At 49.3% G+C, this 13,436-nt stretch overlaps 1 protein-coding gene across 8 annotated transcripts in view; it reads right to left on the bottom strand.

The window, feature by feature from the left end:
• The window catches only part of shc1 (SHC (Src homology 2 domain containing) transforming protein 1), a 103,562-nt gene that overhangs the window by 14,109 nt on the left and 76,017 nt on the right, over nucleotides 1-13,436 (bottom strand). For all 8 annotated transcript variants that reach the window (XM_069940247.1, XM_069940248.1, XM_069940251.1 and 5 more), the window contains 6 exons: nucleotides 10,670-10,740; nucleotides 8,592-8,655; nucleotides 4,427-4,546; nucleotides 3,098-3,151; nucleotides 2,352-2,403; nucleotides 2,149-2,275 (listed from right to left, as the gene is read on the bottom strand). In XM_069940247.1, coding sequence (XP_069796348.1) covers nucleotides 2,149-2,275; nucleotides 2,352-2,403; nucleotides 3,098-3,151; nucleotides 4,427-4,546; nucleotides 8,592-8,655; nucleotides 10,670-10,740 — 488 coding nt within the window. The remainder of the gene's footprint in view (nucleotides 1-2,148; nucleotides 2,276-2,351; nucleotides 2,404-3,097; nucleotides 3,152-4,426; nucleotides 4,547-8,591; nucleotides 8,656-10,669; nucleotides 10,741-13,436) is intronic.

The raw sequence follows: 13,436 nt of genomic DNA, 5'->3' as shown, positions 1-13,436 counted from the left end.
GTGTGAGGGGGTGAGGGCATGTGTGTGTAAGGCAGTGAGGGCATGTGTGAAGAGTGAGGGGACTGTGTGAGGGGTGAGGGGCCTGTGTGTGAGGGGTGAGGGGCGTGTGTATGTGGGGGCGTAGGCGGGGATGTGAGTGTGGGAGCGTGTATGGGGGGCTTGTGAGTGAAGGGCGTGTGTGTGAGGGCGTGTGTGTGAGGGCGTGTGTGTGAGGGCGTGTGTGTGAGGGGCGTGTGTGTGAGGGTGTGAGGCCACATGTGTGAAGGGGTGAGGACGTGGATGTGAGGGGGTGAAGGCATGTGTTAGGGGCTTGTGTGCGAAGGGTGAGGGGCGTGTGTGTGAGGGGTGTGTGTGAGGGGGTGAGGGCATGTGTGTGAGGGGTGAGGGCCGTGTGTGCGAATGGCGAGGGACGTGTGAGGGTGTGAGGGGCGTGTGCGTGGGGTGAGGTGAGGGGCGTTTGTGAGGTGAGGGGTGTCTATATGAGGTAGTGATGCGTGCGCGTGTGTGTGGGGGTAGGGTGTGTGTGGGGGGTGAGGGTGTGTGTGTGAGGGGCGTGTTTGTGAGGTGAGTGGCGTCTATTTGAGGGGGCGATGCGCGTGTGTGTGAGGGGGTGAGGGCGTGTGTGTGTGTGGTGGTGATGGCATGTGTGTGAGGGGCTTGTGTGTGAGGGGCAATGGGCATCTGTGTGAGGGGATGAGGGGATGTGTGTGTGAGGTGTGAGTGGTGTGTGTGTGTGAGGGGTGAGGTGTGTGTGTGAAGGGTGAGTGTCGTTTGTGTGAAGGGTGAGTGTCGTTTGTGTGAGGTGTGAGGGGCGTGTGTGTGAGGGCATGTGTGTGAGGTGCGTGTGTGAGGGGTGATGGGCGTGTGTTTTAGGGGCGTGTGTTTGAGGGGTGAGGGGTGTGTGTGTGAGGGGTGAGGGCATGTGTGAGGGGTGAGGGGCTTGTGTGTGGGGTGAAGGCCATGTGTGAGGGGTGTGTGTGTGATGGGGTGAGATGGGTGTGAGTGAGGGGTGAGGGGCGTGTGTGTGAGGCATATGAAAGGATGAGGGGGTGTGCTGAGAGTGAGGGAAGGAGTGAGAGGGAAGTTGGGAAGGTGTGTCTGCCCCTGTGTTCCACCTTGTTCCTGGAATTCCGAGACCACATTCCCAGCAAGGCAATTAGTGGACGACATTTGGAGGCCACGTTCACAGTTTCCAGGCAGCAGCTGGGCCGAGTCTCCCTGCGTGGGAATCTCACCACCGTGTTAATGGTGCTTTGATCTGAATTGTTGGCAGGGTAACTTGAACAGGCTGTGACATAATGAATATCAGGCTTGTTCGGATTGGGAAGCTCTGCATCCAACATTCCCTGGCATCGCCCGGCTTCAAGCCTGGGGTTGTTTGCAGAGGAGGGACTTCTTGCTGTTTACCTGCGGTGCAGGCAGAGCAGCTCGATGTTCTGCCAGGGTTGATCCTGGCCCAGGATCAATGGGGGAGGGGTGGGAGGGAGACATGTCCTGTTTCAGAGAGAGTTTGGGGGGGGGGGGGGGGCGCTGTGGAAGGGCTTGTTTGGCAAGTCAGGTGAATGGAGGGAAACGGTTCATGCAGAGGAATTTTAAATTTAATTTAGACATACAGCACAGTAACAGTCCATTTCGGCCCACGAACCTGTGCCTCCCAATTAACTTACAAACCCAGTGCATTTTGAATGATGAGAGGAAACCAGATCCCCCAGGGAAAACCCACACAAACGTAGGGAGAGCGTACAAACTCCTTACAGACAGTGTGGGATTCAGACCCTGGTCCCAATGGCTGGCGCTGAAAAGGCGTTGCACTAACCTCTAGGTCAACCGTGCCACCCGAAGAGATTTGGTATTGTGGTCATCACAGACATTGAGGGCTGAGGGGTCTCACACACACATACAAACAGCGGCAGGGATGGGGTTTGAACCTGGGCCTCTAATGCTGTGAGGCACTGGCTCTCCCTGCAAAGACCTCCAGCCCAGAGGCCGTGCTCATCGAGTCACTGGCTGCATTGGGAAGGCCAGAGGACTATGGCTCAGCATCGGAGACGGCCCCTCCCCACACCTTTGAGAGCTACCTGATCCCCTCCCCACCCCTGGTTGTTACCCCACCCTCCCCCCCCCCCCACCACCACTTCTGAGTGTTACCTGTCGTGTGGCGTCACGAGCTTGGGCGGATTTTTCAGGTACTGCTTGAAGCGCAGCTCGAAGGCTTGCCCTATGGTGCTGATGACATCCTGAGCCAGACCATCTGTGCACTCCAATATGTGGCAGGCTGGAAAGAAACAACTGAGGGTTAATGATAAAGGTCCCTCCACAGGAGACAGCTGTGATAAAGGTTCTCCACCCACCTCTCTGGTTCACTGGGTCTTTGGCAACGTAAGCGACATATTCGACAGTGTCCTGCAAAGATATCAACAAAATTGAAAGAGTGCAGAGAAGGATTCAAGATCCCTTTATTGCCATGTCATAAAATTAGTGTAATATTACACAAAATTGGCTTTAGACTGCTGTAATGCAGACAGATTCGCCATCAGCAGAAACTGCAGGGCGCCTCTTACAGTCAAAAAAAGGCAAAAGAAAGATTCACCCCCCCGCCCCCAGAGTCACTGAGTGTTCGTGGATTCGCCTCCAGCCCCAACCAGAACCCTAAACCTAATCTGAACCCACAAACTCTAGTTCAAACCATCGGCCACTAGCTCCAGATCTGAGCCTCCGACGGGATCATCAGGACGGCTTCAGCGCCCCCCCCCCCCCCCCCCCCCCGCCCTTCCCGGCACCCCTTCGCATCCTGGTCCCAATACCTCAGAGTTACCAGGATTTGAAGAGCTGAGTTAAACAGGGGAGGACTTTATTCCTTGCAGCATAGAAGAGGGGAGATTTGATAGAGGTATACAAAATTAGGCTTTTTACCCCTCCCCGAGATACAAACCAGAGGACGTGGGTTATAAATGAAATATGCGGCTGCAGAGGCTGCGGGAGCTCTTGAGGCAAATCCACAGACACTTAGTGTCTCTGAAGGGACTCTCTTTCTCTAATTTTGGTTCAGATGTACACTGTACAATGTGTATGACAATAAACTTGCTCTGGTACTTACTGGATCCCCGCCAGATGCAAAGGATATGGATTGCATGTGGTGATTGGCAATTATCTGCAAAACAAAGGAACCTTCAGTTTTAGTGTTAATGGCTTTAACATTTTGCTAAATTGGACAGGGATTGCTCGCCTCCCATTCACCTTGGGTCCCGCATGGGGACAACCTCCCCGCTTCCATATTAACAAGTTCATTACCATCTAACCGTACATATAGAACCTGGGGAATCCTTCTCCAGACCACAGTGAACATAATAATCACTTAAACATGAAAATATAATATTAAATAAACATACTGTATTTGACAGCAAACAAGACCCACTTTTTTCCCCCCCAAAACTATCCCCTCATGTCTTATGTGCGAAGTTGAAATTAGGGTGATAATGGTGAGTAACACCGACAGTGATCACCGTCACTGAGTGGTCCAGTATCAGGGAGGGAGGGATCCCCCGATGTCCACCCAGCATTGCCGCGATGGCCAACGGGCAGGTTGCCGGCTACTTGCCCAGCTTCAAGAAGCCCCACGGGGGTGCTGTGGCTGTCCAGGAAGTGGGCCGGCAGCTTTGCAGGCCACTTGCCCCCCCGGGTGGCCCGTGCTTTCCGGAGATGCCGCAACCGCAGATCACTCCCCCTGGTGAGAAGGCCAACCACGGTGCCCCCCCGCCAGCAATGCAAGAAGTGCAGGAGGAACCCGTTCGCCGACATTCATGAGTTGCCAGTGGGGAGCCCAGCTGAGGAGAAGCTGCACAGCAAGGTGAATGAGAACTGAATTAAAAACATTCTGCGTACCTGTCAATACACTAAAATGGTGGGGGGGGTCCTTATATGGCAATCCTGATTTTGATACTCCTGTACCTCCTTCCTGATGGTGGTGGGTCAAGATATGGTGTGCTGGATGGAAAGGGATCCTGCTAATTTCTTGAGCCCTATTTAAGCCACACTCACGGTGAATGTTTGTAGAGGAAAGGGAGCCCCCAGTGATCTTCTCTGCCATTTTGACGATCCCTTCCATCTTCCAGCTGCTCCCGTTGGGGAAAGAGATCCAGGATCAGAAGCAGCACCACCAGGCTGAGGAACCACTTCTTTTCACAGGCAGCGTGAATGCTGAACGACCAAAGGACCTGCTCAAACAACTCTCCGATAGTCTACTATCCATTAAGAATATTTATTTTTAATATGTATATAGGTTCTGTGCGTGTATATGCGCACTATGTCTGCACGTTTTGCCCCGAGGACCAGAGAATGCTATTTCGTCGGGTTGTACTTAAACAATCAAATGAGAAGTGAACCTGAGCACTCCCACCCCACTCCAGCCCCTGAAGGTCTCCCTTACCTGCTTGCAGTCGGGCGCCATGAGGTTCAGGCTGCTGGTGGAGATGGTGAGGGTGATGGGCAGGCCGGCAAACTGCAGGTTGCTCTTCCCCAGGATGGTGCTGAGTGATCGGCTGCAGGGCTGCCAGACACAACGCATGAGCGGTCAGCCCCCATTTAGCTCATACCTTGATGGAGGGCTCAAGCCCCACCTTTGCCGTATTAAGTATATGGTTTGACCTGCTGAATTCCTCCAGTGGTGTGTTTTTACTTCGAATATTGTGTTCAGTTCTGATCCCCTCATTACAGGACGGATGTGAGAGGGGATTTACCAGGATGTTGGCCGGATTGGAAAATATGTCTTGTGAGGCAAGGTTAGCAGAGCTGGGACTTTGCTCTTTGGAGTGAATAAGGATGAGAGGTGACAGAATGGACATTGACTTGAGTTCTGCAAGATTTTGATAGGTTTAGATAATGTAGACGGCCAGCACCTCTTTCCCAGGGCAGGAGTTGCAAAACACCAGAGAACATCTGTACAAAGTGAAGGGAGAAAAGTTTAGGGGAGACATCAGGGGTTATGTTTTTTTACTGAGAAAGTTGCCGGGGGTGGTGATGGTGGAATCTGGAACAATAGGGGATGAAAGAAAAAATAGAGGCTATGAGATCAGGTTTAGTTTTTTTTTGGGTAGGGGGGAGATTGGCACAACATTGTGGGATGAAGGGCATGTACTGTGCTGTAATGTTCTACTCTGAGTACTAGAGTAATCCCCCCAGCATATCCTGTTTCTGAAGGTGCACTGTTCCCGATGGAAGGAAGATTTTCAAAGCTTGTAGAGAGATTTGGCACAGCTCGAAAATGGCAGATGAAATTTAATGCAGACAAGTGTGTGTTGCATTTTGGAAGGACAAACCAAGGTAGGATATGCACGATAGAAGATGGTTGGGCACTGACGAGTGCGGAGGAACAAAGGGATCTTGGAATACAGATACACAATTCCCTGAAAGTGGCGTCACATGTAAACAGAGTTGTAAAGAAAGCTTTTGGCATCTTTGCCTTCATAAATCAAGTATTGAGCACGGGAGGTGTAATGTTATGGTGAGGTTGTACAAGACATTGATGAGGACAAATTTGTTATTGTGTGCAGTTCTGGTCACCAAACTACAGGAAGGATATCAGTAAGATTGAAAAGTGCAGAGATTTATTAGGATGTTGCCGGGTCTTCAGGAGTTGAGTTACAGGGAAAGAATAAAAAGGTTAGGACTTTATTCCTTGGAGCATAGAAGAATGAGGGATTTGATAGAGGTTTACAAAATTATGAGGGGTAGAGACAGAGTAAACACGAGTCGGCTCTTTCCACTTAGATTAGGAGAGATAAATGCGAGAGATCATAGCTTTAAAAGGGGAAAGGTTTAGGGGGAACCTCTTCACTCAGAGAGCAGTGGGAGTGTGGAGCGAGCTGCCGTCTGACATGGTAAATGCAGGCTCACTCTTACATTTTAAGAATAAATAGGATAGATACATGGATGGGAGGGGTCTGGAGGGTTATGGAATGGGTGCAAGTCAGTGGGACGAGCAGAATGATGGTTCAGCACAAACTAGAAGGGCTAAATAGCCTGTTTTCTGTGCCGTGGTGTTCTATGAAACTCCTGTGACATGTTTCACGTTCAATAAGTGTCAAGGCTATAGTGCTGCGAGAGTCCATTATAAGTCACCCAGATGAAATATTCAGGGAGATCAATGCAATTAAATATTGACAGCCATGAGCTCGAATGATGTGAAATGCTTTTAGCAATAGGTTCCTCACTGGCTAATTAATTCATGCAGAGTGAAGTCAGAGGCAAGGAGAATCTGGGATGGGAGCTGATAAATAACTAACCTGAACAGTGCTTTTTATTATTGACCCGTGTAGAGAGTGAGAGAGAGAGAAAAAAAAACCCACAGGCTGCCTGGTCTGAGCTGGCCCCCAGTGTAAACAGTCCTTCCGAGTGAAGCGATACTTGTGAGTCTGCCAGGGTCGTCTACTGCATCCGGCGCTCCCGTTGTGGCTTCCTCTACATCGGGAGACTGGGAGATTGCTTCATTGAGCCGAATGTCCTAGTGCTCAACCATTTCAATTCCCACACCGACAGGTCTGCTCATGCACTACCAAATTGAAGCCACCCACAAAACTGGAGGAACAACGCCTTATATTCCTATCTGGGCACTCTCTAATCAGAGGGCATTAATATCCACTTCTCCAGTTTAGGTTCACCCCCTCCATTAACTCTCTCTTCCTTTCCCTATCCTCCATCTCCCTAACCCTTTTCCCTCTCCATTTAAAGTTACCTCCTCCCCCGATTATTTCCCAGCTTTTTTCTCTGATATGAGGATTGGAGGAGTTGGGAATAGCATTGAAGGTTGTTGTTGGCTACAAAAGGACATAGACAGGATGCAGAGTTGAGCAGAAAAATGGCAGATGGAGTTCAATCTGGATAAGTGTGAGGTGAGGCATTTTGGAAGGACAACCTGAAGGCAGAGTACAGGGTTAATAGTGGCCCTTTGTATCCACATCCATAGATCTCTCAAGCAGGCTGATATGGTAGTTAAGAAGGGCTATGGGATGCTGGGCTTCAAGTCAGGGGGGGATTGAGTTCAGGAGTCAAGAGGTGATGTTGCAGCTCGATAAATCCTGTAATTGGGATGATTAACTCAGACCACTCTGTCACTGAGGAAAGGTATTGTCTTAGAAGTTCTAACGCGGTTAACTATCTATCAGGGTTCCCCCATCAATGCCGAGCAGCAGATCCACCGTGTGTGTGCCTCGCTCGTGAGTGTTCAATAAATGGTTGGACATCACTGCCATAAAATGTATTACTGTGCTCAGTTCTGGTCACCTCATTATAGGAAGGATGTGGAAGCTATGGAGAGGGTGCAGAGGAGATTCACTAGGATGCTCCCCGGATTGGAAAACAAGTTGTAAGAGGAAAGGTTAGCAGAACTCAGGCTTTTCTTTTTGGAAGGAAGAAGGGTGAGAGATGACTTAATAGATGTCCACAAGATTATGAGAGGAATAGGCAAGGTAGATAGCCAGCACTCTTTCTCCCTGAGGGCAGGAGTAGCAAATACCAGAGGACATCTGTACAAGTGAAAGGATTAAAGATAGATTTTTTGTCTAGTAGAGGGGATAACAATAGAGCCAAGGCTAGATCGGCCACGATCTCGTTGATTAGCGGAGCAGACTTGACGGGCAGCGTGGCCAACTCAAGATTCGCAAGACAAAGGAACAGAAGCAGGCCACTAGGCCCATCGAGTCTGTTCCTGTTCCTGGTTCTCATGTTCAAGGCTGCGCTCTCCAATGGAAGCAGAAGATGCCTAAGAGGATGGAGGGCAGACATGGTGTTAAACAACAATGACACTCAAAGCTGCTCCGCAAAGCTGCTGTTAAGATGGGGCATGGTTTGTTAACCTTCGTTCATCATAGAATCGAGTTCAAGAGCCATGAGGTAATGTTGCAGCTAAACAAGACCTTATTTTAACCCCACCTGGAATATTGCATTCAGTTCCAGTCACCTCACTACAAGAAGGATGTGGATGCCACAGAGAGGGTGCAGAGGAGATTTTCCTGGATTGGAGAACACGCCTTATGAGGATAGCTTGAGTGAACTCGACCTTTTCTCCCTGGAGTGACGGAAGATGAGGGGGTGGCTTGATAGACGATGAGAGGCATAGATCGTGTGGGCAGCCAAAGGCTTTTTCCTCCCCCCCATCCTCCCCCCCAGGAACTGCAATGGCTAACATGAGGGGGCAGAGTTCGAAAGGTATAAAACATGGAAGTCTGCAGACACCTTGATTGAAATTAAAAAACTCAGTGGGTCAAACGTACATAACGAACATTTCGGGCTTGAACCCTTCATCGAGATTTTAAGGTGCTTGGGAGTAAGTACGGGGTGGGGGGGTGGGGGTGGGGGAATGCAAGAGTTAAGTTCTTTACACAGAGAGTGGTGAGTGCATGGAAATCCGCTGCTGGCGACAGTGGGGCAGGCAGGGACAATAGGATCTTTTAAGAGACTGTTAGATAGGGACATGAGACTGAGAGAAATGCAGGGTTATGCAGTAGAAAAATTCTAGGCAATTGTTAAGAGGGTCAGCACAACACTGTGGGCAAAGAGCTCTTGATTTCTATGTTCAGTGAAATTCAGTGGGTTACCTTCCTCCGCCTGAATGCCCCCTTGGCTCCCGGCACAGCTTCACAGACCACTCCTATTGCTTCCCTGCGGGAGAGAAAAGTCAATGGGTTTATTGGCACCCAACAGCGTGAAATTCCTCCGCATAAAACCAGGCCGTCTGTGGTGACAAGTGAGGGGACGCCCCTGGGCCCAACTCATCTCTGCTGACCGTCGTCTTCATGCCAATCTCACTTGCCGTTAAGGTGCTCATCTCGGCCGGCAAGTGGAGTACTGGTGGAAGCAGGGACGATAGCAGGGTTTAAGGGGCCTTTGGTTGAAGGCGCAGGGAATAGAGGGATAGGGGTTATGCGCTGGCGAAAGAAGTCTGGTTTAATTTAACATACATATGTGTGTACAGATAGATAGAGAGAGACTCATGGACATATAGCACCACTCTGCTGCTTGTCGTTACTCCCCCCTTTTGTTGACTGAGACTGTTCCCCCTCGGTCTCAGTCCCTCAATGCTGGGTGACAGGTGGACTTTCCCCAGAGTGCCCTCGCATCGGCTGCACCGAGGTTCAGTGCGTCCCTCAGCACAGACCCCTGCAGCCTGGAGTGTGCCAGTCGGCAACATTCCTTCGACCAACATGTTTCGGGCAAAGACCACAGGGTTGATGGCACTCCAGCCATTCTGGATACCTAACTCAGTGTGCGGGGCCCAGGAACAGCCCATAAATCAGAGTCCATTGTCACGCTGCTGTTGGGGATGAACCCGTGACAAGGACACCCTTAGTGAATTCAGTCCTCAAGAAGTGAGCATGCAAGACCACTGTTTAGTATCCGCAAGCGATCACTCCTTGTCAGCAGCAGACAAGTGCACCTCAAAGCGAGGCTGATGAGGGGGGGGGGGAACTCTATGAGGAGGCATTAATGTTTCCAAGATTTGACCAACTTTTCTTGATCTTTAGGTGGCAGAGGACTGTGATAAGCAAGACACTCAGTGAATTTGCGATAATCACTGAGTGTCATGGGCTAACAACCTCAGGTTCTTGGGTGCCAACATCTCTGAACGTCTGACCTGGGGCCTCCGAGTCGACACAATTAAGGAGAAGGCTCGCCAGCAGCAATACTCTGTGAGGAGTTTGAGGAGATTCGGTGCGTCACCAAAGATATCCAAGTTTCTACAGGTGTACTGTGGAGAGCATTCTGGCTGGTGGCATCACAGGCTGGTGTGGGGGCGCCACTGTACAGGACAGGCAAATGGCCGCAGAGTTGTGAACTCGGCCAGCGCCATCACAGGCCCCAGTCTTCACTCCATCCGCAAGAGCCGGCATCTCAAGAAAACAGGCTCTACCCTCAAAGACCCCCACCGCCCAGGCCATGCCCCTCTTCCCATTGCTACCGTCAGGAAGGAGGTACAGGAGCCTGAAGATGAACACCCAGCAGCACAAGGACAGCTTCTCCCACTCTGAAAGTCTATTGAAGTGAAAGCACAATGGTGGAGAAGCTCAGCAGGTCAAACAGTGCACTTTATAGAGCAAAGATAAAAAATATATCACCAACGTTTCAGGCATGAGCCCTTCCTCAAGGTCTTACCTGCTGAATTTTTCCGGCATTGTGATTTTACTTTTCTCCCTCTGAACCACAGAAACTACTCTTCTTTTACCCTAATTCATTTGGTTTTTTTAAAAATGTAATTTATAGCAATACTTCCATTTGTGTTGCTGCAGCAAAACAACACATTTCCTGACCTGTTCAGGATGACAATAAATTCTGATCGTGGAGTCAAAGGCCCAGAAACAGGCTCTTTGGCCTACTGGGTTCATGCTGTCCTCTCTACATATTGGATCCTAGCCTTCTCCGCCTATGTGATCCAAGAGTTTGCCTTGATGCTTTTGAGACGCTATCAAAATTGCTGGAGAAACCTGACTCAAAGAAGTGCTCAGGCCCAAATCGTCCGATATATACCCTTCCTCCCTCTGGATGCCACGTAACCTGCTGAGTTGCTCCAGCACTGTAGTCACACCATCTGCAAGCTTTCCGGTTTAATGGGCTTGTGTTTTTTCTATATAATATCATTTTTTTTTTCAAAAATGTTAACATTCAAGTTCTGACTCACCTTGTGACCTGTGTTCTGGTGTTAAAGTCCAACGCTCTCATAGATTGGAGTACTTCTACACAGCCCATGTACTGGAAGGCAAACACAATTCCAGTAAAGTAAAATTCCGGCAAATCTACACTGCACACATTCCTACCAGGATTTCGGATTTATCGTCAGAGTACATTCATGACATCACATAAAACCCTGAGATTCTTTTTCCTGCAGGTGAGGTAGAATTGGTAGTGGAAAGAAATCTAGCTTCAACGTACACATGGAAGTAAATAAAGAAATGTAAACAAACTGACTGCAATAAAGAAAGGAAAAAAAATCAATAAAGTTAGAGTCCTTATAAATGAGTCTTTGATTAGTTTGTTGTTGATGGTGGAGGGGTAGCAGTTGGTGCGAGTCTTCTAGCACTTAGACCTCTTTTGTGATGGTAGCAGTGAGAACAGAGCAGGAGCTGGGTGGTGTGGATCCTTGATGATTGCTACTGCTCTCCGATGGCAGCGTTCCCCTGCAGATGTTCTCGATGGTGGGGGATTGGATTTTCCAGTTATGTCCAGGGCTTTTCGCTGAAGACTGTGATGCAGCCGGTCAGAACACTTTCCACCACACATCTACAGCTCTACCAGCAGGATTGGCTAAACAATGCTACTCCTCCAATATACAGACCCAGTGATTCATTGGTCTTACAATTCTTTTCTCTACCTGTCTAGAACCCTAATCAGCCAAAAATCTCTCTCGACTTTCAGTTTCAACTTCTCCACAATTTGAAAGGGTCCTGCGGGCGACCTGTGGTCAGGGGGCCCACGCGGGCCGCTGGAGATTGGATCACGGGAGCCAGGCGTCGGAACCGGGATTCAAAAAGGTGCTGAATGCAAGATGGACTCCTGAAGGGGTCTCGGGCACTGAAGGGCTTCCTGATCGCATTGGAGGTTTGGACCTGGAGCTCGGGCGGCCGATGGTTTGAACAGGAGTCCGCGCGGCTGCAGGAGGGCTGGAGGAGAATCCACGGATACTCGGCATCTCGTTTGCTTCTCCAATTGATAGGGGTGTCGGGGAATATTCATGATGACTCTCTAAAAGGAAATTTGTGTGATATTACATTTTTTTGTATTATTACACGGCAATAAAAGGAATCTTCAGTTCTAGTTAAATCTTAGAGATGGGAGTCTCAGTTCTAGTTTATTGTCGCACGGTAAGAAAATTCATTTAGCGAGCAGTCCAGCTAGTCAAATCATCTGGTGCAATAGTTAATTTTTTTTTAAACAAAAGCAGTGCAGAGTTGCAGGAAGAGATCAGAAGGAAGAGAGCAAAGGCAGCATTATTCTATTCCTGTGAGGTCAAGGTCAATTCAGCAAGAAACTGCCCTTGAACTTGTTGGGAAGAAGATTCCCACTCTCGGTCGGGAACTTCCTTCCCAACAAGAAGAGGGTGTGGTCGGGGAGCAGCGTAAAGTGTAGCTGGAGTTGATATGGGGGGGGGGGGCCTCATGACTGTCTGCTATGCTACTCGGAGTTGCACACGGGGTGGCACGGTTAGAGCAACGCTACCGATCCGGGTTCAGATCCCGCGCTGCCCGCAAGGACTTTGTGCGTGTCCCTCCCTGTCGCTGCCTGGGTTTTCTCCCACCTTCCGACATACCGGGGTGGGGGGGTTTGTAGGTTAATTAGGTGTAATTGGGCAGCGTGGGCTCATGGGCTGGAAGGCCCTTATACCGTGCTGTATGTCAAAATTTAAATACAACACCATAGTCTTGTTCTCTTCTATTTTTGTGACGTCTAAACAAAAAAGACGACCACAAGATCCAAACCACAGATTCTGGAGACTTATGATAAAATTTCTCTTGAGCCATTGTGCAACAAAGTTCACAGTGACTTGATGCTATTACACAGTTCTTGCACACATGAAGGTTCGGTGTTTGTAAATTAAAAGAAGGAAAAAAGCAAGAGTCCAGTTGAATTGTACCTCTCGGGGCCAAACATTTTTCCAAAGTACTTCACTCAGAGCAAGATTCCAGCTGGAGTGGTGGGAGGCAGCACTTCATCCAAACCAGGCCAGCCTGAAGAGTCTCTGACAAACTGCCCATAATAACCCGTTACCTGGCACCTATGGGGATTGTAGATGTCAGATAAGTTCCGTTTGCTTGAGATTGCGTGTTGTGTAATTGCCGAATTAACTGCAATTCATCGCCAATTTTAAACTTCAGTATTTTTTATTTATTTTCTGCAAATATTTTTTTTTAAATTCCGGTGGATTTGCGTAACCAGAGGATCCAACTCACTTGACCCGCTGATACATCACGATCAAGAATGCCTTACGGAGCCATCCCACGCCTGCACATTGGCAAGTCTGATCTCCGGGCGTACAAGCAGAGACCGAGGACTTCAGCTCCAGTGAAGAGACGGTGAAAGTATGGTTGAGGGAGGCGGAGGAGCCCCTGCAGGACTGCTTTGACTATATTCATCTTCAAGTACGCTATGGCTGTTACCGACTTCATCGGGGCTCGTGAGATGAGCGTGTGCCCACACGTACATACAGTGAGTACCCCAACCAACAGGCTTGGATGAACCAAAGGATTCGCAACCTGCTGAGGGCTAAGCCAATGGCGTTTCAGATGGGTGATCCAGCTCTCTATAGGAAGACCAGGTCCAACTTACAGAAGGCTATCTTAACAGCAAAGAAGCGATTCCACGTGAAATTAGTAACAGAATCAGATACACGCCACCTATGATAGGGATTGCAGATCATTGCATCCTACAAGATAAATATAACATTATAAATG

Source organism: Narcine bancroftii, chromosome 5, assembly GCF_036971445.1.
Source record: "Narcine bancroftii isolate sNarBan1 chromosome 5, sNarBan1.hap1, whole genome shotgun sequence".
In the NCBI taxonomy this organism is placed as follows: Eukaryota; Metazoa; Chordata; class Chondrichthyes; order Torpediniformes; family Narcinidae; genus Narcine; species Narcine bancroftii.
The sequence above is the reverse complement of the archived record's forward strand: the minus strand, read 5'-3'. Positions and strand labels throughout refer to the sequence as shown.